The 23,205-nt window shown below is 35.8% G+C and overlaps 1 protein-coding gene and 1 pseudogene across 1 annotated transcript; one reads left to right on the top strand and one right to left on the bottom strand.

The window, feature by feature from the left end:
* The first annotated feature begins 9,942 nt into the window (after nucleotides 1-9,942).
* Nucleotides 9,943-13,642, top strand: LOC113113702 (myelin and lymphocyte protein-like). Its single transcript, XM_026280121.1, has 4 exons — nucleotides 9,943-10,084; nucleotides 12,502-12,705; nucleotides 12,782-12,913; nucleotides 13,147-13,642. The coding sequence occupies exons 1-4, from the start codon at nucleotides 9,995-9,997 to the stop codon at nucleotides 13,219-13,221; spliced, it is 501 nt and encodes a 166-aa protein (XP_026135906.1). The 5' UTR covers nucleotides 9,943-9,994; the 3' UTR covers nucleotides 13,222-13,642.
* A 783-nt stretch (nucleotides 13,643-14,425) lies between these two features.
* Nucleotides 14,426-23,205, bottom strand: part of LOC113113302 (28S ribosomal protein S5, mitochondrial-like) — a 56,230-nt pseudogene continuing 47,450 nt past the window's right edge.

The following is a 23,205-nucleotide window of genomic DNA, read 5'->3' as shown; positions in this document are numbered from 1 at the left end:
AAGGCGGGCCTTCATTTGATACATGAACTATTCGAGCTGTTCATGCAAGACTGGGGAGAGAGGTCTTGTAATAATGTAAAATATCTGAAAAATAGTATGGTTTTCTATATGCCTGTTCTAGTACAACCCCAAAACAAAATCAAGACTTTTTAAAAGAGCATAATAGGATCCCTTTAATTTATTTATTCATGCTGTTTACATGCAATTTGTGTTTCTGTGTACGAGTCTGTGTAGAGACTGACTAATCACATGGTCCTCTAAAAGTGTCCAATTGGCTGAACGTGTGATTCTATTTTTTTTTTTTTTGTCTTTTTGAAATGTGTTTAGATATTAAACATACTGTATAATTAAAACTTTTGAATCTCTCATATCCAGCCCAGAAACCGAAATTCACAGTTATGTTGATAAGGAAATCGTGCCATACTGTACGCACAGCATTTGTGCATGTGATTGTTTTCCTTTCCCATGAAATTGTAAAACATCCCATGACCACCTTCCCTTAAATAATGGTCTATTTTAAGCACCACACCTCCTAAATAAAACTCCTCCCTCCTTCTTTCTCATTTTTTTTTTTCTCACACAAATGCATAACTACGTGATTTAAGTCCACACCTCTCTGTCTTTAACACAAGGCTCATGTTTGAAAATATTCCACTCCTTTAAAACAATTCGTACACTTAGAAACCTGTTCCTATTCTTTCCATGTCTGACACACCGCCTCGCCCAGCAATCCCGAGGTGTGGTGTCAGATGCTTATAAAGATGGAGACATGAATCAACATGAATTGTTCTGAAGAAACCCTACCATAGTATCGCTGATGGAAAGAGGTGTGACTGATAACATGCCAACTGTTTAATCTTCTTATACTGAATTATATAAGTTTACCCATAACTTATATTTGTGCTCTAATCAGTGTATTGTGAATCACAAGTAATGCTGCAACCACCATACAGTAGACAATGAGAGGATACATTCCCCCAATATCAAAATGGTGGCTAATCAAATGACTACAGATCAAGAATTAGATATGCTGCTGAAAAAAATGTTAGCTACATTAACAACTTTTAGTTACTCGTTGAGACCATCTGTAGTGTTTTATTGTGTTGGCATGCTTCTGACATAAAGACTGATGAAAAAGTTAAAGGAACACTCCACACTCCGTTTTCGAATCCATTTAGCCAATCCATTAAACCATTTAGCGGTAGCATTTTTAGCTTATCTTATAATAGATTATTGCATCTGATTAGACCGTTAGCATCTTGCTCAAAAATGACCAACAATTTTTTATATTTTTCCTATTTAAAATTTGACTCTTCTATAGTTACATCGTGTACCAAGACTAACGTCCGGAAAATGAAAAGTTGCGAATTTCTTTGCTGATATGGCTAGAAACTATACTCTCATTCCAGCGTAATAATCAAGGAACATGCTAATGGTCTAATCAGATTCAATGATATGCTAACCTAAGCTAAAAGTGCTACCACCAGACCTGGAGATTGACTGAATGGATTTGAAAATGGTAAACTCAACTGTTTAACTCTGTAAAATTAGCTGTTTAATTTTAAAAACTGTTTAAATTAGCCTATTTTCAAAAAAGTGGAGTGTCCCTTTAAGTAACTTGATGCTGATATTGTTGGTCAAATTCTAAAACTGAATCATTGTGTTATGAAGAAGGCAATCTGAAAAAGCATTGCAACGAGCTCAGAAAGAAATAATTCAAGGTGGCAGATGGGGCCATCATATTGAAGAGAAATGAGTGATATTCATTCAGTACTGCTAAATACTGATAGAAAAAATAGTTCAGTGAAACTACAACTTAAATATTTTACCCAATATTTATATGGACTATGTTTTTGTGCTATAAAGGAAAAGTTCACCCCAAAAAAAAAGAAGTGTTGTCATCATTTACTTAACCTCATGTAATTTTAGCATGGTTTTCTTTTCTTTCTTTTTTTATGGAACAGCTAAAACAAAAATAATTCAAGCATTCTTCTTTTTTTGATTTTATCAGTGAATTATGATAGAATTTTCATTTTGGGTGATCATACTCCAAATGCTTCTGACGTTAAATTCTAGGACAAAACAAACACATATCTGTCATTCTATTATATATCTATTATATATCTATTATATTTTCACCATATTTCATGCATAAAATTTAATGTAAAAAGTGTTATGTAATATTATTATATATAATGAATTATGCTATAACAGTCTGTGTTTGTGTTGAAAACGGTAAGTCACCAGGAAATTATTTTTCCCTGCTGGTTTCTGTACGTCTCCACACTCCTGGTCTGACAACATTCCATCGTTTACTATTACCTGTTAGAATTCCACCCTATCTGTAAGCATATAGAGTTTCTTCCCTGGCATTGCATTGCTCATTCGATCGTAAAATAACTTAGTCTTCCATCCTCATTTTTCAAGACAACATGAACAGAAAGCTTGTAATTAGTTGTCATTTGTGGAGTAAACTTCTTCAATACATTTTTTAAGGAAGATGTGAGTATTTACATGTGCGTGGGTGAGTATCAGGCCTGTCTAAATGGGTGGGTTCCAGAGCGTTCATATTTCACCACCGCAGGGAAACACTAGTTAAGATGACACACCCGGGTGAACCTGCTGTAGTGACAGAAAAGCATTGGAGCTCAGTCACAACACACACACATTTAAGACTAAATTTTAATTCAAGAAGAATAAATAGCTAAGTTGTGTAAACTCACACCTCAAGTATAATATAGTCTGTACCTTTATGTGTTCGTACAGTATGTGTTGATAGTCAATATAGCTAAAATCACATTTGCTTTCAATATAGCAATACTTCGTCTTAGTGTGGTTTCAGATCAAATCACATTGAGTGTTTTATACCTAAAATCCCCTAAACTTTGTATATGATGCATGCTGAATTTCTCAACTATCAGCATAATACATTATGGTGCATTTGCATGCTCGATCTCCATGGAACAATAAAATTTGCTCAAGGTCATTGACAGGTCATCCCTCCTTGGGACTGAATTATTCACCTTGGTGCTATTATCTTGATTTTATTTTGTGAATTATGAGGCATTTGTGCATCTGTACTGTTTTCTAGGGCTGTTCATTTTTATTTGACATAATTAACAATGCGTAAAATACCTTATTTTCCCTTTTAAAATGGAAGTAAATTCCCACATCAGAGAAAATAATAGTAATAATAATAGTTATATATTATAGACTTTGTTTCATAATTGCAACCTAATTTCTCGAGATAGTGACTCCATATAACACAATTTGATTTTATATTTCAAAACTGCACTCTGTGGAAAGACCTGCATTGATGATTCACAGTTGTTTTACTAAAATTTTGAATTATGCATTGCTTTGTGTTTTGTTTTAGGGTTGAAAGAAATGTTTTAATTAAATTTTATGGAAAAGGTACTACTTTATATATTACAATTATGACTTTACTGCTCACAGTGTGACTTTATTATTTTTAAATGTATTCTCACATATACTTTTTTATTTTCTCAGAAACGTATTTTTTTATGTAAACTGACTTCCATATTAATAAAAAAGGGACATTCATGGTTATTGAAAAAAAATGAAAAGAGAATGGGATGTTTAACAGGCTCTGGTGTTGACTGAGCTCCCTAGATCTGATGGTTAAACATTCACATGAATTGTTTCCACAATGTAAATATTTTCTATCTGGAATCAATCTGAATCTACAGTATATTTTTATATTATATATATATACACACACACACACACACACACACACACACACACACACACACACACACACACACACACACACACACACACACACACATATATATATACATATATATTTATTTTTGAGTAACCTGATAGTATCACATCACTAATCTACATATGGGTGTAAAGGCAAGTAATTTCTTCACTAAGTAAACTGCTTTTGCTGCCAGATCAGGTGACATAACAGCAGGATTCACAGAAATATCCTGCCTGAGCCGGATGATTAGGGCAGAGGCACTAGAATTTACATTTAATCATCTCAAACACTGTTTGCAAGCTGCTGTGTAAATGGGAAAGTTTGAGATTCACACTTCTTATAAAATACTGTTTTCAAACTCCTGTATGTAACCAGCTGTTTAATAATGTGTGCACTGTGTGTTTGTAGGCATATATAAATGTATTAATGTTTTTATATGAGAGACTTTGTGTTTAGGTTTGCTGTGTGTGTGTGTGTGTGTGTGTGTGTGTGTGTGTGTGTGTGTTTTTTTTCACAGGTGTTTGGTGGATTGGTGTCGACGCTAGTGGCCTCCAACAAAGTGGAACCAACAAATCCTCAGGGCTGGGTCATGCTTGTGTCCCTTTTCTGCTTACTTATTACCACTCTCTGGTTCTTAATATTTATTTCTGGCATAAACCAGAGCAGCATCTGGCCTGGCTTGGTAAGAAACATATGTTTTTGGTTTTAACATGTTTTTTGTGCATAGGTTTTGGAAACTGCCTTGATATACCATATTATAGTCTCCAAAGCCTATGACTTAAAACCATCTTCAAGCCTACAAACTTATGTCCTTTTTTGAAAAAATAAATAAATAAATCACTGGGATATTACAACATATAGTACCACTACAGTACATTTTTGCATTGGTTTCCATGTTCAAAGTTTGGTTTCTCAGATCAGAATCAAAAAAAGCTTTATTGCCAAGTATGCTTGTGCATACAGGAATTTGCTTTAGTGACATAAGCTTTCAGTGCACATAGACAACAACTAAAAACAAAAACAAATTGTAACAGTTTAGTAGGGAGATGGCCTGTGTGGTGAGAAGCTGCTCCTATGCCTAGATATTCTAGTGACTAGTGTTCTGAGTGGCCAGCAGGACAGCAATATATATGTTGTGACCAGGGTGAGTGGAGTCTGTGATGATTTTACCTAGTACTAACTAATAATCCTTCTAGCAGTCTTAACTGCCTGTTGTAGTCTCCTGATGTCTAATTTGGCAGCTAAACCAAACCAGGCAGTTACAGATGACAGTTACATACTCTTTTTGTATATTATATGTCTGTTAACGCTGCCTTGTGTTGTCAGATTCTTTAGTGTTCTGCCGTGTCCAGACAAGCGGATTGTCTCCTGTTCCTCGATCCTTTCTGGTCTCTTATTCCTGTTGGGCTCCACTGTCCTGGCGATTGGCTGCCCATTGCATCCCTGCGCTACTCTGAGTTGCCTGCTTTCGCAAGAGCTTGTTGACACTCTCTCCTGGTTGAACCTTTATGTCAACTGTTCAATAAACTGTTCATTTATCTGCACTTGAATCCTTCTGTCTTATTTTCCATGACAAAAACTGCTTAACTTTCTTTTGTGTCATTTCTGAATGCTTGAGACTATAAAATCAATCAGACAACTTTATTAATAAAGTCATAGCCATAGTATGTAACTTTTTAAACTATGTTTTAGCATGCTTACTGCTCTTAATTCACTTATTTTATTTGTTTTAACTAATAATAATTTATTTAGAAGCACACTCAGTAATTCCTCAGTGACTAATATCTTCTGCTTGATTTAATTACAAAAATTATAAAAGAGGATGAAGCAGTTTTCGATTTTTTTAAATTAATTTATTTTTGCTTTTTTTGATAATATTTAATCTTTTAAAATGTTTTATTTTATATGTGTAATTATAGTTAGTTTTGTTTTTTTTTACTTCCATAATATTTGGGGGAGGGGCACAGCAATACAATTCTGCTTATAGGGCACCCATTTGGCCAGCAGTGGCCCTGCACACGAAGACTCAAAGTTCATCACAAGTAGCTTTTCCACAAGCTGAAGTTTATTCTAATATACAGAAGTGAGTCATTCATGCAAACACAAAACATTGTCATGGTAACACTGGACACTTAGATAATGCAATAATCATTCATTAAACAACAGAATAAGTAACATAAAACCGAAGTCCCTTTAAGGCAAGTCATGTCACTCAGCTGCCATCTTTGAAACGCTTCTCGGTCACGTAAGTGCATCTCCTATCTCTTTGAATGGAAAACATAAAATTCTCCAAAACTGTTTACCAAGCTTAAGATTAAGCTTAAGATTTCATATTTGAAACCACCAATGAAATCTGACAACTGTCTCATAAATGTTGTTTCTTTTGCTCAAATAGCATTCAAATTAGACCAGCCAGAGCATGCGTCATGAGCCATTTCTATAGCAAACATGAGCTGTTTCTATAGCAAACGGGACTTCTTGGCAGCTGCAGTGACGCGATGACTTTATCGTTTAGCGATCGCCTCTTTTACTCAGAAGACGGGGCTTCTTTCGATATAGTGGCCATACAGAGCGTTACATTTTCCCCCATCAAAAAACTATTCAAGTTACACGTCTTGGGTCTTCTATAGTCTATAATAAATCCCAAATGTAAATAACTGATAATAAAACTATTACTGAAACTTAATTATTTAAATGTGGCGTGTCAGGCAGTGAATTCTGGGAATATCAGTTTACAGTTTTTTGACTCTAAATTATCCACTGATCTGTTCTTTTTTTACTTCTAAAAACTGTACAATTAACAGTAATAAATGTAAAGTTATATGAAATGTCTGGTTAGATCTATGACAGTTTTCAACCCGTATATAAAGTAGTACTGGAGTATATAGTATACCTATTAACAGTTTTTTTCTCTGTAGTGATTTTGCAGTGTTACAGTTATTTTACATTACACTCATTTTCAGTGTGCTTTGATGAGCTGATAACTGATTAAGTGGAAAAAGTGAAAATCTGTCAAAGATATCGAACTGATTATCTCAACACCAAACCAACCAATCACAAACCAATCAAGAGGATATTAGAAATAGATCCTTAACCTAACTAGTCAAATAACAAGCAGAATATCAGGATCACAACCTCCAAATATAAGAAGCAACCCATCTTAAGCAACCAACAAAGGGATTTTTGAGGAGGTGCTTGAATGAAACTAGTAACAGAGATATGTTGGCAGTGCTTCTGTATGGCCAAATACTTCCAGTGCATTCTGCAGCAGATAGGCAGAGAAATAAAAAAAAGAGTCCATAAATGAATTGTAGCTTTATTTGAGCTGTAAAAAGCCTCATTGTACTTAAAGTGTGTATTTAATCTGAGCATTTAAAAAAAACATTGATATACAGTATATTACTGATAATTTTTGTCTATATTATTTGATTGTGTATATCATCAACATTTATGTCAGAAACTGACAGCGGTCGAAAATAAGGAATGATAACCAAGACATAGGCTATATTTTACAAGAGTAATGTTCCTACGAGTACTACTGATTAATGAACCTCACCCATATTTTATAAGCTTATTTAAAGTTATGATGTCAACATTGTTCAGAACTATGCCCTTGAAGAGAGAAGGGACACTCCTTGTCCTTATCGACTGTTAAATACAAAAGACCTTTTTCAAAGTAAAGGCTGTACAAAATAAACGATATTTATTTTTTTTTGCATTGCTTTCATGCACTTATTATACTTTCTGATACAATCATCATGTATTATATCAAATTGGGGTCGATCAAATAATATTTATATAAAATATATTATTAATATTCAAATAAAATGTATTAAAAAATAACTGGTTTTACCATCTTAAACGTGTTATAGTCTCCGGGTTTGAGCACATTGACTGGACAGCATTATACTGTCGATTATGATAAGACATTAAAACCGAGTTTTCCTCCAGCAGTAACATAAGCAGATTCTCATTTATCTCATGCTGAGAGAAAAAAGACCTAAGATGGTTGGCTGGTCTGAGCTGGTTTTAGCTGGATTAAGCTAGTCTCCAGGCCTGGCTAGGCTGGTCAAGCTGGTTTTAGTTGGTTGATCCAGTTGGTTTCCCAGCCTAACCAGCTAAAGAAGTGGTCAAAACCCTTCTAAAACCACCATGCTGACCCACTTTGACCAGGCTGGATGACCAGCTAAAACCAGCTAAAACCAGATAACCAGCCCAGGCTGGTTTTAGCCAATTTCTTTGTTTTTTTTGTTTTTTTTACTATGTTAACAATTTTCTTGCCTAGTTCAGTGTTTCATGTTCAAATGGAAGATTACACATATGGTAGGGCAGGGGTTCTCAAACCTCTCAATGAAGTACCCTCAGCGCTGCACATTTTGTATGTCTTCCTACAGTATATCTGACACCCCTACTTCACTTCAGGTCTTGCACTAATGAGCTGCTGAACTGAATAAGATGTGGTAATTGAGGGAGGCATACAAACTGTACAGGGCAGGGGGTACTCCAAGACAGGTTTGAGAACCACTGTGGTAGGGTATCATCTAAGACTAAATAGACCGTTTACTGATGTTTATTGTCAAATTTAAAAAAGTTAGTTTAATTCACTTGTCAAAAGCCTAGTGACATAATGCAGGCAGAATTTTTTATGCTACCAATCAAAACCAGATGTGATGACCGCTGACTGTGAATAAGGCCTATTATGCCACACTGTTAGCACTGTTTTAGACCCCAATTTTATTCACTCAGCAAGTATCTTCCCCTCCACAAACACTTAGTCAGCTGAGTGTGTCTTAAGGATGAATGATATCACTTATTTTGTTTTCTATATGATACCGGTACTTTTAATGCCATTGATATCGATACTGAAACAATTCCTTTAAACTGAACTTTTAAATTATGAAATTTATAAATTATTAAATTACTAAGAGTACAGTGGGTAATAATACCTAATCAGATTTATATTTGAAACATTCAATATGCCTTAAATTGCAACTTATTAGGTTATATTTTTGATTACACATGGTTAAAATTTTTACTTTAGTGGTAACCATGGAAATCTACAAATACTATAGTTAAACTATCAAAACTTCAGGAAAACCATGGTTTATTTTCATGGGAAATGTCAGTATGTTGCATGCATGAAATGCAAACCTTTTTATTCGGAGGGTGTGATTTATATTAACTATACAGAATAGAACATGAGCTTATGAACTTTCAATTGTCAAATTTAAATAAATGTACTGCACAATCTAGGGTGGGCTACTATGTAGGACTAAACCTGCAGAATTTAAAAATGTATTAATTAATATATAAATAAAGAAATGTAATAAAAGGAAAATACGTTATTAAATGATGTCATAAAAAAAATTGTTCATTTGTAATAAAATGTAATCCTGAATTTATATTTTAAATATCCCTTTTCCTTTATGTATTTTCTGTATTTATTTTACATTTATTTTTATTTTACTTATATTTCCTATTTTATTTACTTTCATTAATTTTATACATATATTTTATTTATTCATTTATTTTTAAATGTATTTATTATTTTCCTTTTATAACATGAATTAATTTATTTATCTATACATATGTATTTATTTCTGCAGGTTTGGTCCTCCATAGGTTACAATTTCAGTTTGTTTATTGTGAAATAACTTAAACGGTTTTTTTTTCCCCTGCATTGTTCTGCCCTGCCGTTCCCCAAAACAAATGCTTTCTTATGATAGGCTACTTTTGGGTAAGGCAGCTCTATTTAAATGCATTGTCAGAAGTGAGTAAACGCTCTCTGTAATTGATTGATTCTGCCTTGCAACATTTGCGTGTGTTCATAGTCTGTATAAAAACAGGTTCAGATGAGCAGGAAAATCCCTCCCACACAATTATTGGCTAACATAGGTTATTCTTCCAATTTAATGCGTATTGTACCAATAAACAGACAAAATCACTTGTAAATAATTGATATCGATATTTTTATTTGAGTATCGATACTTCAGGATTGATTCGCCCATCCCCAGTGTGTCTGTATATGCGAACACCTGAGCTGACTGACCTGTTCAATATTACTCAACCTGTCCTGTTGCCACACTGCACCCACATAAACAAGTCTGTGTTCCTCAACCTCACATCCCGCTCAGAAAAAAAGTGGAGTTTAAGTAATGGAAGAGCAGGTTTTTCAAGTCTCCAGTGGACATTGAAAAGACGCGCTCGTGGCTCCGTTACTCCATTCATTCCACTAGACTAGAGGATAGCGAGAACGTGACCATGGCAGCAGCCACGCAGCAGATGTCGAGTCTGCCCAGCGGACTCCGGATCTGTACCACCGTACCGGACATCCTCTACCTGCCCGAGCTGGTGCGTGAACGGAATATTTAATGCTCAAAATTAAGTTTTATCCTATTTTTGTAAATATCAGATTTTTAACGACCAGTGTAAGATTAAAAGAATATTTACCACTTAATTTTGAAATTATAATGTTAAACGTTTGTAAAGATAAAGTACTGTTATGTTATTAAATTAATTCAGTTTTTTTGAGTATTTCTACAGTTCAAGGTCAAATTTGATAAGTCATTATTATTTTTTCCCTCAGAACATTAGGCTATAGGCTATGTTGGCTGGACACAGATCATTTTCTGAGTTTTATTTAGGCTATTTATATTAAAAAGGAGAGTGGAACAGTTAGAAAGAAAGGGTTATTATTTAGGCTACTCAAAAATATTTTATTTATATTGTATTATGATATTTATGTATTTATAATAGGCTACTGGATGTAACTAACTGCTGCTTTCTAGAGGTAGCTATCAGTTCAGCACCCCAAAACACAGAGGTTAATGAGAGGCACATTATACAGTTCATCTACAGAACCCATACACTTGAATTAAACTGTGAGAATGGATCAAAGAATGGTGTTTGAAAGAAAGAGTTTGTTTTGTGGTAGGCTACTGGTTCTTGTCTGATCACCGTATAGGAACTTTGAAGGGCATGAATGTGAACTCAGGTCATGTATCAGACTCTCAAAAGAAAGATGATTCTGTGTGTGTTTGGAAGATTAGTGCAACACACAGAAATGCTTTTTCATCAGCTCATCTCACCATCTCTGTTCTCTGATGTATGAGCTATGCTTATACATTTATTCATAACAAAAGACGGTTTTTATGAAAGGATTTATTTGCTGATTTATGAAGCCTACTTGTGGCTACTGAAATATCACGATAGTTAAATGACATTTTGCCTTTTTGCGTATAGGCAATTTTTGTCATGAGAGTAAATTAATCTATGGGAGAGAGAAATGCATGTATAATGTTATCGTAAAAGGAGAGTGATGTTGCATCGCATGTTCAGGTTTTGTTAATGTTGGGAATGTAATTGTCATTATTTGTTTGTTTGTTTGTTTTGTGAAAATAACCCAAAAAACGTGAACTACAAATCTAAGCCTGTCATCATCAGAAAATAAACATCAATTAATTAATTTAAATAATATATTTAAGTAGTTTTAATTATATTTACAATTATACGATTTGAAGTGACCAAAGACTATAAAAAACGGAGGTGACGTGATGTGGCCAAATATGGTGTCCCATAATCGGAATAACACTATAGGGCTGTTACCAATCAAATTAAATCGGTATTAACAAAACCAATCTTTCCACTGCAGAAGAACCAGAATCAGCTGAAGTGGCATTTAGATGCATTTACACAGACAGTTTAATGAAGCTGAAATGTAGTATGGATGCAGTTACAGGGAAAAAGTTTAGAAGTTTTAAATCATTATTAGTATTATTATTTAATACAAATATGAAATGTTGGAAAAAATGCACTGGTAAGCTACTTTTAAATATGAAAGTAAACCACCAATAGGTGGCAGCAAGTGTGTGTCTTTTACTGAGTGAGTCATTGATGCATTCATATACGGCTGCTCTATAGAGCGCTGAATCATTGACTCAAATTAAAAAACGCAAATTATTAAGTAAATAGCAAATTCAGTCAGCGGTGCTTGCTTCCCCAATCAGATGTTTTAACCAGATTATTTGTCTGGTGTTCTGTCGATTTACCCTTTCAGATCTCGCTACCTCCCATTAAAACAGTGGGTAGTATTCGACGACAAAAAATGATAAGGGTAAAATTATGGTTTATTAACATCTATACCTACCATAACCCTAAACCTACCCTTACAATAATGCAAATATAGTTATTATGTGTTATAGTCGCAGTTGAAGCTAGAAGGGATACAGCTACAGGAAACCAGCAATAATAAAAAAAACTACCTATTCAGTTGTGCCCTTTTAAAGTCTACACCTATCCTAACCCTAAATCTACCCTTACAGTAATAAAATAAAATATTGTTATTTAGCAAGAGAAAAAGGGTGCAATAATGATGTGCGCAGTAAACCCTGGTAGGAAACTGACAGGATGAGATGTCAGGAAACCTGTTACACCAGTTGGGGAAGTAAAATTCTCTTTCACTGATTAGAATATTCCAGCGCATCATGTAATAAATTAGTAGGCCTACATTTTTGTTAATTATTTTTGAGGAGCTGTTGTGTATGCCTATGTGAACATTTAAAATGTTTATCTGTGCTGGTCTAGTGAGCTGTAATTATAAGCTTTTTATGGGTTTGTATTGTTGTGTACAGACACATCATGTTGAAAACGTTAAACAGCTTATTATCTAGATTCAAGGTCTAGTCCAATCATTTGGATGGTTGCACTATAGGTATGCACAAATTACCATACTAAATTTGCATTTGTGTGTGTGTTTGTCTGTCCCACAGGTGTTTGGAGGGCTGGTATGGATCCTGGTAGCATCCACACGTGTGGCAATGGCCTCATTTTTGTCATTGGCCTTACTTATAACAGTGCCAAACCCTCTAGGATGGGTGATGTTTGTATCAGTCTTCTGCTTTGTGATGACCTTCCTCTGGCTCATCATCTTCGCCTCTGGAGGGCACAAAAACAGCAGCAGCTGGGCTGCAGCGGTGAGCAGAGAGCGAAGTATTCTCTCTCTCTGTGTGTGTGTAATGAACCTGCTTTGATTAGGATTTCTGTGTGCAGGACTTCTTGTATCACCTGGTTGCTGTTGTATTCTATCTGAGCGCCTCAGTGATCCTGGCCAATGAGACTATCGCCATGAAAGCGTTTTCGAACGTATTATATCAGTACTATCAAATCGACATTGCAGCTGTGGTAAGCACAAAATACACACACTTTATTGGTAATTGTTGATACTGAATTGTATTTTTTTTTTCAATATAATTTCCCATTATTTATGTTAACTGTATCATCATCTAACTCTCATTAAAAATAATTATAATTTTTAATAATCTTTAGCAAATCTTAATTTCCATTTTTGGAAAAAACCTGTTTAAAGTTTTTAAAACTTAAACTTTTAGCTGAATGTTTTACTCTGTCTTCCTCAGGTATTCTCGTTTGTTGCCACATTGCTGTACTTCATCCATTGCATCTTTTCTGCTATGCGATGGAAATCCTTCTAATCAAAGTATCTGAGCAAAAGAAAAATACATTTGACATGAATTGTTTAAATATGTTAAAATAAACACTGAAAAACCACTGGGGCTGAAAAACTAATTTCAGGGGTCAGTCCTGTCCATGTCTTCTACTCAAAAACACAAAACCACAGAAATCATGATGGAATAAACCCACTTATACTTTTAATAATGTATTATTCTAACTTCAGTACTTTTCTAATGATGATGTGTTCTTTTATTTGGGGGAAGGGACAATTTGAAATGCTGTCTGTACTAGTACACTGACACCTCGTGTAGATGTGGATGAAGAAAGATTGTGGATTTTGTATACTTCTTGTAACTTTGTAACAGATATATGAAGTGTTGTATATTTAGCTACTACACACTATGAACAACATACTATTTTAATAAAAGAATATGAACTGGACAGAATTCCCTGTGTTATTCATTCCCCCAGCACTCAAATTGTATTAAATTAATTAATCTATAACGAAATAGCTTTCAAAATATTGCTGACTAAATTACACCTATGACTATTTTGTATATTTAAAAGAACCGACCAAAAGAGCCATATAGACCCTTTAAAATAACTTTACTTTTGCATTTAATTCATGTTAACTCAATTATAAAGCTTTGTGTGCAAGACATTGTTACATATAAAATAGTGATGTACTATATAAAGGGTCTTTCAAATGGAACAGGTTTTTGCATTACATTGTTTTTCAATTTTTTCTATATAAACATGAGATGGGTGGGCATATTTGAACATTGTGCTTTTCATCAACTTTAAAAAAAAACCACCTTTAGTCTTATAGTTTTCATGGCCGTAATCCAGTCATTACAACATGAATCCATGCTATTTTTGTGGGAGAGTGTCACATTTTTCTCATGTTTGAAAATGACTTCTTTGTGAGCTGTGCTTCATATATCGCTACAGCATTGATAAATAGCAGACACTTTTGGTCGCATCACCTTGCTGAAATTACGCTACTGTGACAATACCTTTAAATAAAACATAAACAAGATTAATGACTTGACACTGAATGTGGGTTTATTGTAGGTTTATTGTTGCTCTTCCAGTCCCAAGTCATGTGTAGGTAAGTCTCTCTTTATACATTCACTTCCACGCTCCTCTTTCATGGGCTTGTGACATATAAACACCCATTTCTGGGGTCATGTAGAATTTCATGACCTTCACTGTGTGGTCAAATAGTGGTTTAACAGCATGATTCCAATCCAATCCGTGCTTCAATGCTCCCCAGCAAACGGTTGTCAGTCCTGCACTAGAGTGTCAGACTGCTGTACAGACTGGCTGGACATTATCGTTCAGATCACCAGATGGTCCTTTTAACACCTGGCCACACTGATCTCTTAACGCCCTGTGAGGCCTTCACGTCAGCCCAGTGCAGAGGAGTTTTGGGCACATTGTCCTCCACTTCAGGCTCATTACGGGCACCAAGCTGGGGTCGTGCCACCACGATGGGCAGAGCACCTTGTTCTGCCCTGAACTCCACCACATTCAGCTGCTTTATATCAGATAGATTCTGATGAGTCTCCTGTAGTATGACAGTGGAGAGGAAGTCCATTATAAGCATGAAAAGTACAGTGACACAGTTTAGAGGGATCTTAGTTTACTATGATCAATACATTCTCAAAGGAATAATAAAGGACTCAGCGACTGAAATGATAAGGATTTAGCCAGAAGTCTTTGCATTTGTTCCTTTAAGAAGTTCCAGGATGTTTAATGGTCTTGGGACAACATTCCCAAAAACCTTCAATCTGACTTTAGTGTCAGAGTTAGGGATGGAGTAGAGGCTTGAACAAAATATCCTCATAATATCCTTCCGACTTTATAGGTGAGGGGTAGGGCAACAACTAAGGTTATCATGAAACATTTTATTAGTGAATATTCACATATTAGAGTTAGAGCTAAGTAACCTGGATGTTATTGAACCCACTTGATTGAACCCAGTTAAATATCATTTAAGACTATGTTTGACAGGATTTGTGCTTCCAGGACTAACTGAAGATACTTGGCAAAATAATGGTCACTTTATCAGATAAGCCACTGAGACGTGTATAAAGACTCATCTGATTGGCTACTGTTCTGTTATAATCTCTCACCTGATTGGCCAGGCTGTGGAAGAGAGCCCTGGTGATGTTGAGGACCTTAACTGAACCATCTACTTTTGCATACATATCCTCAATCCCAATCAGTTTACAGAGAGTGATTACTGCCCGATGACAATGCAGACTATAACCTGAAAGACAGAAAATAACATGATTATATTCATCTTTTTTGTGTATATATATATATATATATATATATATATATATATATATATATATATAGATTTTGTGTGTGTATATATATATATATATATATATATATATATATATTGTCACGGGAGGAGCACAAGACAGACACAGTGGGCGTGGCGTCAGGCCTCGGAGAGGATTTTATTAACAGAAATCATAAAACAAAGGGAATAAAAGTGGCCAAAGGGGGAAAGTGTCCAAAATAACAGGGAATCTGGTGTCCTCGTCGTGCTGCGGGGTTCGTGTGGGTAAGGCAGTGTTCATGGAGGAAGGGTCCAGGTAAGGGGCGGAGTCCGGCGGCCGCACGCGCTCCCCTCCTTGGTCCGGGGCGCGAGGGGCGGCGGCTTCCTCTAGCGGCCGCATCTCTCTCGTCGGCCGCGGCGCTGGTAGGGGATGGACGGCCCGGCATCCTGGCCCGTCGGCCGTGTATACGGGTGCGGTTCTCCTCCGGATCGCGGGTCCGGCTGCTCACGTCTTGGTGGCGCGGGAGTCCCTCAACGCACCCTTCCTGGACCCACGAGGACACCAGTGTGCATGCACGGGGAAGAGACCGGTCTCCTGAGGAGAGGCGCGTTGGGCTTTTAAACAGCGGCGGTAATGAGGCTCCACTTCCTTCAGGTGTGCCCCATCACACGCCGCCAGCCCTGACTCGTCCAGCGCCCCTCCTCTCACACACCCACTCCAGTCGGGAGCCTGGTGAAGGGCGGCGATTTAGGACGGGGTGCCGGTGATAATCAGGGAGGAGGCAGCTGACTCGTCACAATATATATAGTTTTGTCAACAATGCCCTATATAAGCTTTGTACATTTTTATTTATTCAGTAACTGAATAAATGGAACTTTCCTCAGTGGAACACAACACAAGATATTCCCCCTTCCCTTTCCCCCACTTCAACTGTATTTTTTCTCCAAGTCAACAGGAACTGAAACTGCTTGATTACCAACATTTTTCAGTCATACAGTCATACAGGTTTGGAGTAACATAAGTAAATAAAAATGTTTATTTTGGGGTGAACTAATGATAATACATAAAAATGTGTTACATACACTAAAAAAGGTTTTTTATTATAAGCAAATGTGTCAATTCAATTAACATATTTTTCATCTTGTTTCATGTTGAAAAAGAAAAATCCTGTCAACAAACATTTTCAAGGGTGAGATTAACAATGGAACTCAGAACTCAATTACCATCAGCCACATCTCAGATCTGAACTTCATCATTTTAGCTCTGATGTCAGGAAAGAAATAAACCCATTGTAGCTCAATGGATGTGAAGGGAATTCTGATACTCTATGCGAGTACAGGTCTGGATATCAGGAAAACATTTGCTTGACCTGAAATGACAGAGTCTAATTGGCATTTTTTTAAATGAAACATTTAAAATAAAATACAGTAAAAAGTGAATAATAATATAAATGTCAAAAAATCATTGTGAATATATTATGAAATTAATATATACCACCCAGCCCTACAAGAGATCTTTCAAAAATACATGGAATATTAAAACATGGAAACCACAGATTACGTAAATGTAAATAATTAATACTGTGACTCAGTAGAATCCTTCTCTCACACCGCACACGAATGCACACATTTCCACATGAGATTTACGATGTCTGTTTGTTATATGATAGTCAGTGACCCACATGTCTAACACTCGCATATGCACAAAGAGTAGTGTGCGACTCACTGGTATGATCGTTGTAGCTCTCAATGTAGTAGAGGTAATGCATGGCTCTGATTTTTTGCCTGTAAATCTGTATGTCCAGATGATTTAATTAAAACCTGATCTGGTAGCTCTAACACAAACATTAGATGTTCAAATATTGTAAGTGTGTCATGTGAACTGAGGAATTATTGAGCTCACAGCCCCGTTCTGTCATTATTGTGCCCTTCGGCGAGTCATTTAATCTTAGGTTTCTTCATTTGGGAATTGTGCCTGCAATTAGAGTCCGGTATGTGATTTGGTTCGTGAGTGAATGAGTGCGCATGTGACTTACTTTTCTAAGTGCGGTGTTCTTGTCTGCTGCTTTCCCCAGTGCAACCTCTGCAGAGAAGTGAATAAAACAGCTCATTATCACTGATTATAGCCATTGTATTTTTAGCAGCCACATATTCAACTACTGCATTGTTCCATCTACTCCAGACCACAGACGTGCCAAACTGCATACTTTCAAAATCAACTTGTCAGTGAGTTGCCTTAACAACTACTTGAGGCTAGTTTAATAAGGCCCACCTGTTGTCAACACACAAGGCTAGTGATTAATACTAGTGATAAATAATAAGTAAATAAATACTTTTTATTATATGCAGTTCTTTATTTTCATATATAATGCTCCATTTTCATTGCCCACAGCAACCAAAGCGCTGATGGATCTTTTCCTGCTCTCTTTGGCCGTGACGTTAAACATGCTCTTGACCTGTCAATCAAACCACAAACATCACATATGACTGTCTATATCTGCGAGGAATCAATCTCTGTATATGTGCTTCCTTGAATCAACCAGCAAGAGGCAGTACAAGCCTACTGGAAAAGGCTAATACGCTCCCTTTGAAATGCTTATCAAATACTGCAGTCTTGTCACACATACACACTCATACTCAGATGTTCAGATGTGTGCGTAATTGCATAGTATAAAGTACTTGTTCAGAATAACAGCATTCTCGCTCCTGATCCTTACTGCAATCCGTTATGCAATCTTTGCTGTAGGAGTATTATTGATATGATGAGATATATGTGCTGAAAGAAAAAACCCCACTGGCAAGAACTAAACACATTCAGAGGAAGTTACAAGGTTGATTTCAGCCTGTTCAAAGAGCTCAAGCACATACATTTATAGGCTGATTATGTCCTAAACCAGCAGTCAGTAACCTTTTGAAGTGTCATCTTGTTTCATTATAATAGTGTGCTGAGACTTACCCGTCTCATTTTGCAGAAGGCCTTGCTTGTGGCATCTAAATAAAATAGCTATTAAATGCCAATGGTAGCACACATGCGTTTGCAAAGGGTGATCCTAAATCTTCAGTATCATTAAATTTGACCTTTTCAGATGTTCCTTTTCTGTTTATCAGTGATTTCGTTTCAAGGTCTTTACTTCAAACTATTAAATGATAAGAGTTCAGTGTCTCATTAGAAATACATAACTGAAAAATTCCACCATCGTTCAAAAGTTTATGAACAGTAAGTTTACTTAATTTGTTTTAAAAGAAGTATTTTATGCTTACCAAGACTGCATTTATTGATCAAAAACACAGATAATTGTAGTATTGTGAAAAAAAAAATGTTTTCTAAGATGTAATTTATTCCTGTGTTGGAAAAGATGAATTTTTAGCAGGAATTGTTGCAGCATTCAGTGTCACATTAGCCTTCAACAATCACTCAGATATCAAATATGCTGATTTGGTGCTAAAGAAACATTTCTTATTATTAATGTTAAACAGTTGTGCTGCTTAATATTTTTGTGAAAACTGAGATACATTTATTTCCAGGAACCTTCCAGAATGTCCCAGTGAACAGCATTTATTTGAAATCAAAGTCTTTTGTAACTACGTAAGCCCTTTACAAAGTTTTGATGAAATTAATGCATTCTTGCTGAAAGTAGATTTTAATTTCTTTAAAAATAAATAAATAATACTGACCCGAAACAATGTAAATTTTTAAGGATAACACATTTTACCACTTAGTCACAAATACTGACGTATCTACTGTATTGGTTATTACCCAAGGTAGTCTTTGGGCACTTGAACCAATATTTTATGTATATAAACATTGCTCAGTGAGAAAAAAAGTCACCCACAACCCCATCTCAAGTGAACCCAGGTTGAGAGCCTCTGATGTATGTAAAAACACATCTCTTCCATCTTTCTTTGACCCTCTAACTCTAGCACTCTCTATTCTAATTCTATTCTTTATAAAATAAAATAAATAATTAAATAAAAACGTATCCCTTTTAGATTTGGACTTGGGGTTTATTTACTAACTGTTTATTTCTTAACAACAAAAACTTGTTTCTTATTTCTTAGTTTATGTATTATGTGTTGTTAGCCTCTCTTAAGTAGGTATTAAGAGATACAAAATGAGTGCTGTGACACCCATATTTGAAACAATACAGTAATATTGCTGTAATTACTATGGGGATTTGAAGATTTAATAATCCTGGCTAGCTAATATGTCTGACATTATATCTTTGGGGTGAGACTCTGGTGCATGTCATTTATAATTTGCAAAGATAAACACACTCATAATGCATTTTTTTTTTATCCCTGAGCATCACACAGTGGTGGTTTTTGCATTTAATTTAAATGATAATTTCGGGTTGAGCCAACGGTTGTAGTGATTGCATAATGACATGACCCAGACCTAGTACAACAAATGCGCAGATGTGCATGTGTTTCTATACAAATGTCTGTCATTGTTTGGAACAACTTGTGTTTGGTTTCCTTCAGAAGAGAATTGTTTTGATTTTACTGGAGTGTGTGTGTGTGTGTGTGTGTGTGTGTGTGTGTGTGTGTGTGTGTGTGTGTGTGTGTGTGTGTGTGTGTGTGTGTGTGTGTGCGCGTGTGTGTAAGTGGTCTTGAACAGGCATGTATTTCAGCATCACACTGACAGAATGCAGAGTAAACATTGTTCTTCTTTTTATCCCCATCATCCATTTCATTTAGTGCTTTCAGTTGAACCACACAGTGTCCCATTATTTAGACCCCAGTGATTTAGAAACCGAGGTAACGACTGTGGTGGATCTTAGAGAGAGAGAGAGAGTCACATGCTACAGTCGCTAGTGATTCCTGTAAGTGTATTTATCAGTTAACCATGTGTTTGAGGGGATGCACATACATTATATTACATTTACATTTAGCAGATGCTTTCATGCAAAGCGACTTACAAATGCGCCCTCCCGTGGCAGGACCTACAACCTGTCCCTTTAAGGGGGACAAATTTGTAAATTATGCATTTTGTAGGTCTGAGCATGAAGTGTAAATCATGTCTTGAAAGTACTTGAAAACAGCATAAAATAACCACACAATTTAACTAACTACATGGTGAAATATGCTAAACAATATAACTACAGAATAATATTTTGATAATTGAACCTCGACTAATGTAAAATATGAAGACATAATGTAACCTTGACTACTGTAAATTCTCACAACATAATGTAATTAACAACAGTGTAATGTATACCAACAAATTTAACCTGAACTGTAAGATATTTACAAATGTAAATTAACTACATTGTAAAGTGAGGCTACACAAAATAAAACTGAAATGATCATGCTGCACTTTAAGTTTAAATAATGTCGGCATATTTCTGAGTCAACCATGGCACTGATCCAATGTTTTGTAACTATAACAGAATGACTATACTGTAAAGTCTGCCGACAATGTAGTCAATTTTATAGTGTAAAACATGCCTAAAGAATAGTGTGATAACGATATCAAAGTACTGAACTTGACTAGACAATGTAAAGTGTGAAATGGTGTGTAAACTGCAGAAAAGGAGAATAAGATAATTCAACCATTCCCAACTACAGATGGGAACCTAAAACCTCTTACTTTAATCTATCACGTTCCTCTTACTATCAGCCATATCTCATGCCCTCCTCTGTCTGTCTCGCTCTCTCAGTCTTACTCATGTATCATCCGCTCTAGAGCATTATGGCTCTCTTGGCAGACATCATGTGTCCTTGAGAGAAGTTCTTGAGTTAACAAGAAATATTTGGCTTAATTAATGTGGCTTTATAAGTACTTGGGCACTTTCAGTCTTTACTTGTGCTTTTTCTAGGACACCCAGGAGACAGCACGAAGGGGGGTCGGGGGTGAGGACTGCACCACTTTAAATGCAAGCCTTATAATGTCACCAAGTTTTTCAGAACCTCTTCAAATGAATCTGCATCCACTGAGACAGGGGTTCTGGAGAACTGCAAATACTCTTCATTTCTGTGTAAGCCCTCTAGTGTGTCTTTACTGGGTTATCTCATAAATTCTGGCGTAATGTGGGGACAGCATGCCACCATGTGCTTGATCACATGCGATATATAGTTGTCCAGGCTCGGAGCTAATGTCCTGGACACTGAAAAAGACTGAGGGGGTCTGACTTACAGTCTGTGGTGGTTCATCTATTGCCAGTGGCCATAAAACATCGATCAAAATGATAGAACAGAGGAAAACAGTGACAGAATAGTTATTTACAAAACCCAGTGAGCTGTTTTCATAGGCAGTATTGTGAATTCTGCTCCCAAAGGTAGGTAATTTCATTATGCGGCCTGCTAAGACATCGTTTTGGCAACACTGCATGCAACTTTTGCATAGACCGAAATAATATATATTATGTACAATTACAAGCTCAGTGAAAAAAAAAAACAAAAAAAAAAAAACATCCAAGGTGGATTTGCCTCAGTATTTATTTAATGAATTTATTTATTATTGATAATATACAAAATAGTTCTATAAATAATCGAATGAATGCCGTTCTTTCAAATTTTCTATTCAACAAAAAATTCTGGGATTAATATTTTTTTTTTTTTTTAAATATAGAGGTTCCATGAAAATAATGAGCAGAACAACTGTTTTCAACAAATTATAGTTACACAAAAAAATATGCAATTAGGAGATAATTACTTTTTAGGACAATGTAAATGCCTTGTAATATTTCACATCTTTAATTCAATTCATTATTTGTAACGTGCCTGCCAAGCAATACGTTTTGTGCTTTGTTACTTTCAATCAGAAATAAATGATCAGTTTTCAATTCTCTGAATTTGATAACAAATATATGAACTATAAACGTGTTTTTTTTTGCCACAGAAAGACAGCAAAACACAAAATGTCACATAAAGTCACAATTACCTCAGGAAAGACATTCATTGTACATAAACTTTATATTCAGCTATATAAAAAATATATAACTCAAGAGAGAAACATTGTATTACATTTATTATATTTTACTTAACCTTGATTAAATCTGTCATGGGAGTGCGCAGGGAGACTTCAAATATAAAAACATGAATTGTTAGGAAATGAAACTCAATTAAATCATGGTGGGGAGGCTACACTTAGGTTGTGTCTTGAGCAATTCAGTTCTATATTAATAGTCTTAGCCATTGCGGCTGTGAACGTTGTGTCAGCTATATCTATAACTGCTGGAGAAAGTGCTGGCATGGACGTGCATTGTCTACGCGGGCCGTAGTTGTGCCTGATCATAGTTTCAGTTGGTAAAAACAGGTGTAAATATTTAGCATAAAGTGGGACGTTGCAAAGCCCAGTGTAGGGCTACCTTTGTGCAACCAACCCCAGGTGTATGAGACAACCTTTGTGGGCAGTGGGCAATGAGGCAGCCCACAAGGTTTTGAAACAGAGCTAATGAGAGTGAGAAGAAAGGAAATCACTTCACCTAAATCATTAGCCTTCCATTTGATTCCATGCAGAGTTCAGACAGAGATGACAAAACTTTGGCTGTAAACCTGTCCACTTCTTTGCCAAAAAAGCTTTATGGAAATGAAATAATCAGAGGATGAAAGAAAGACAATACGGAGAAGGCAGTAAAGTGAAAGAGAGACGAGGACCCGAGGTAAACTTCTGAACTGATTTCCATTCTAAAATCAGCAACATTTATGCCAAATGAGTCTAGTGGTGCCAGCCAGGGGCTCTATACAGAGGTTTGTTTATCAAACG

This window comes from Carassius auratus, chromosome 14, assembly GCF_003368295.1.
Source record: "Carassius auratus strain Wakin chromosome 14, ASM336829v1, whole genome shotgun sequence".
Classification (NCBI taxonomy): Eukaryota; Metazoa; Chordata; class Actinopteri; order Cypriniformes; family Cyprinidae; genus Carassius; species Carassius auratus.
The sequence above is the reverse complement of the archived record's forward strand: the minus strand, read 5'-3'. Positions and strand labels throughout refer to the sequence as shown.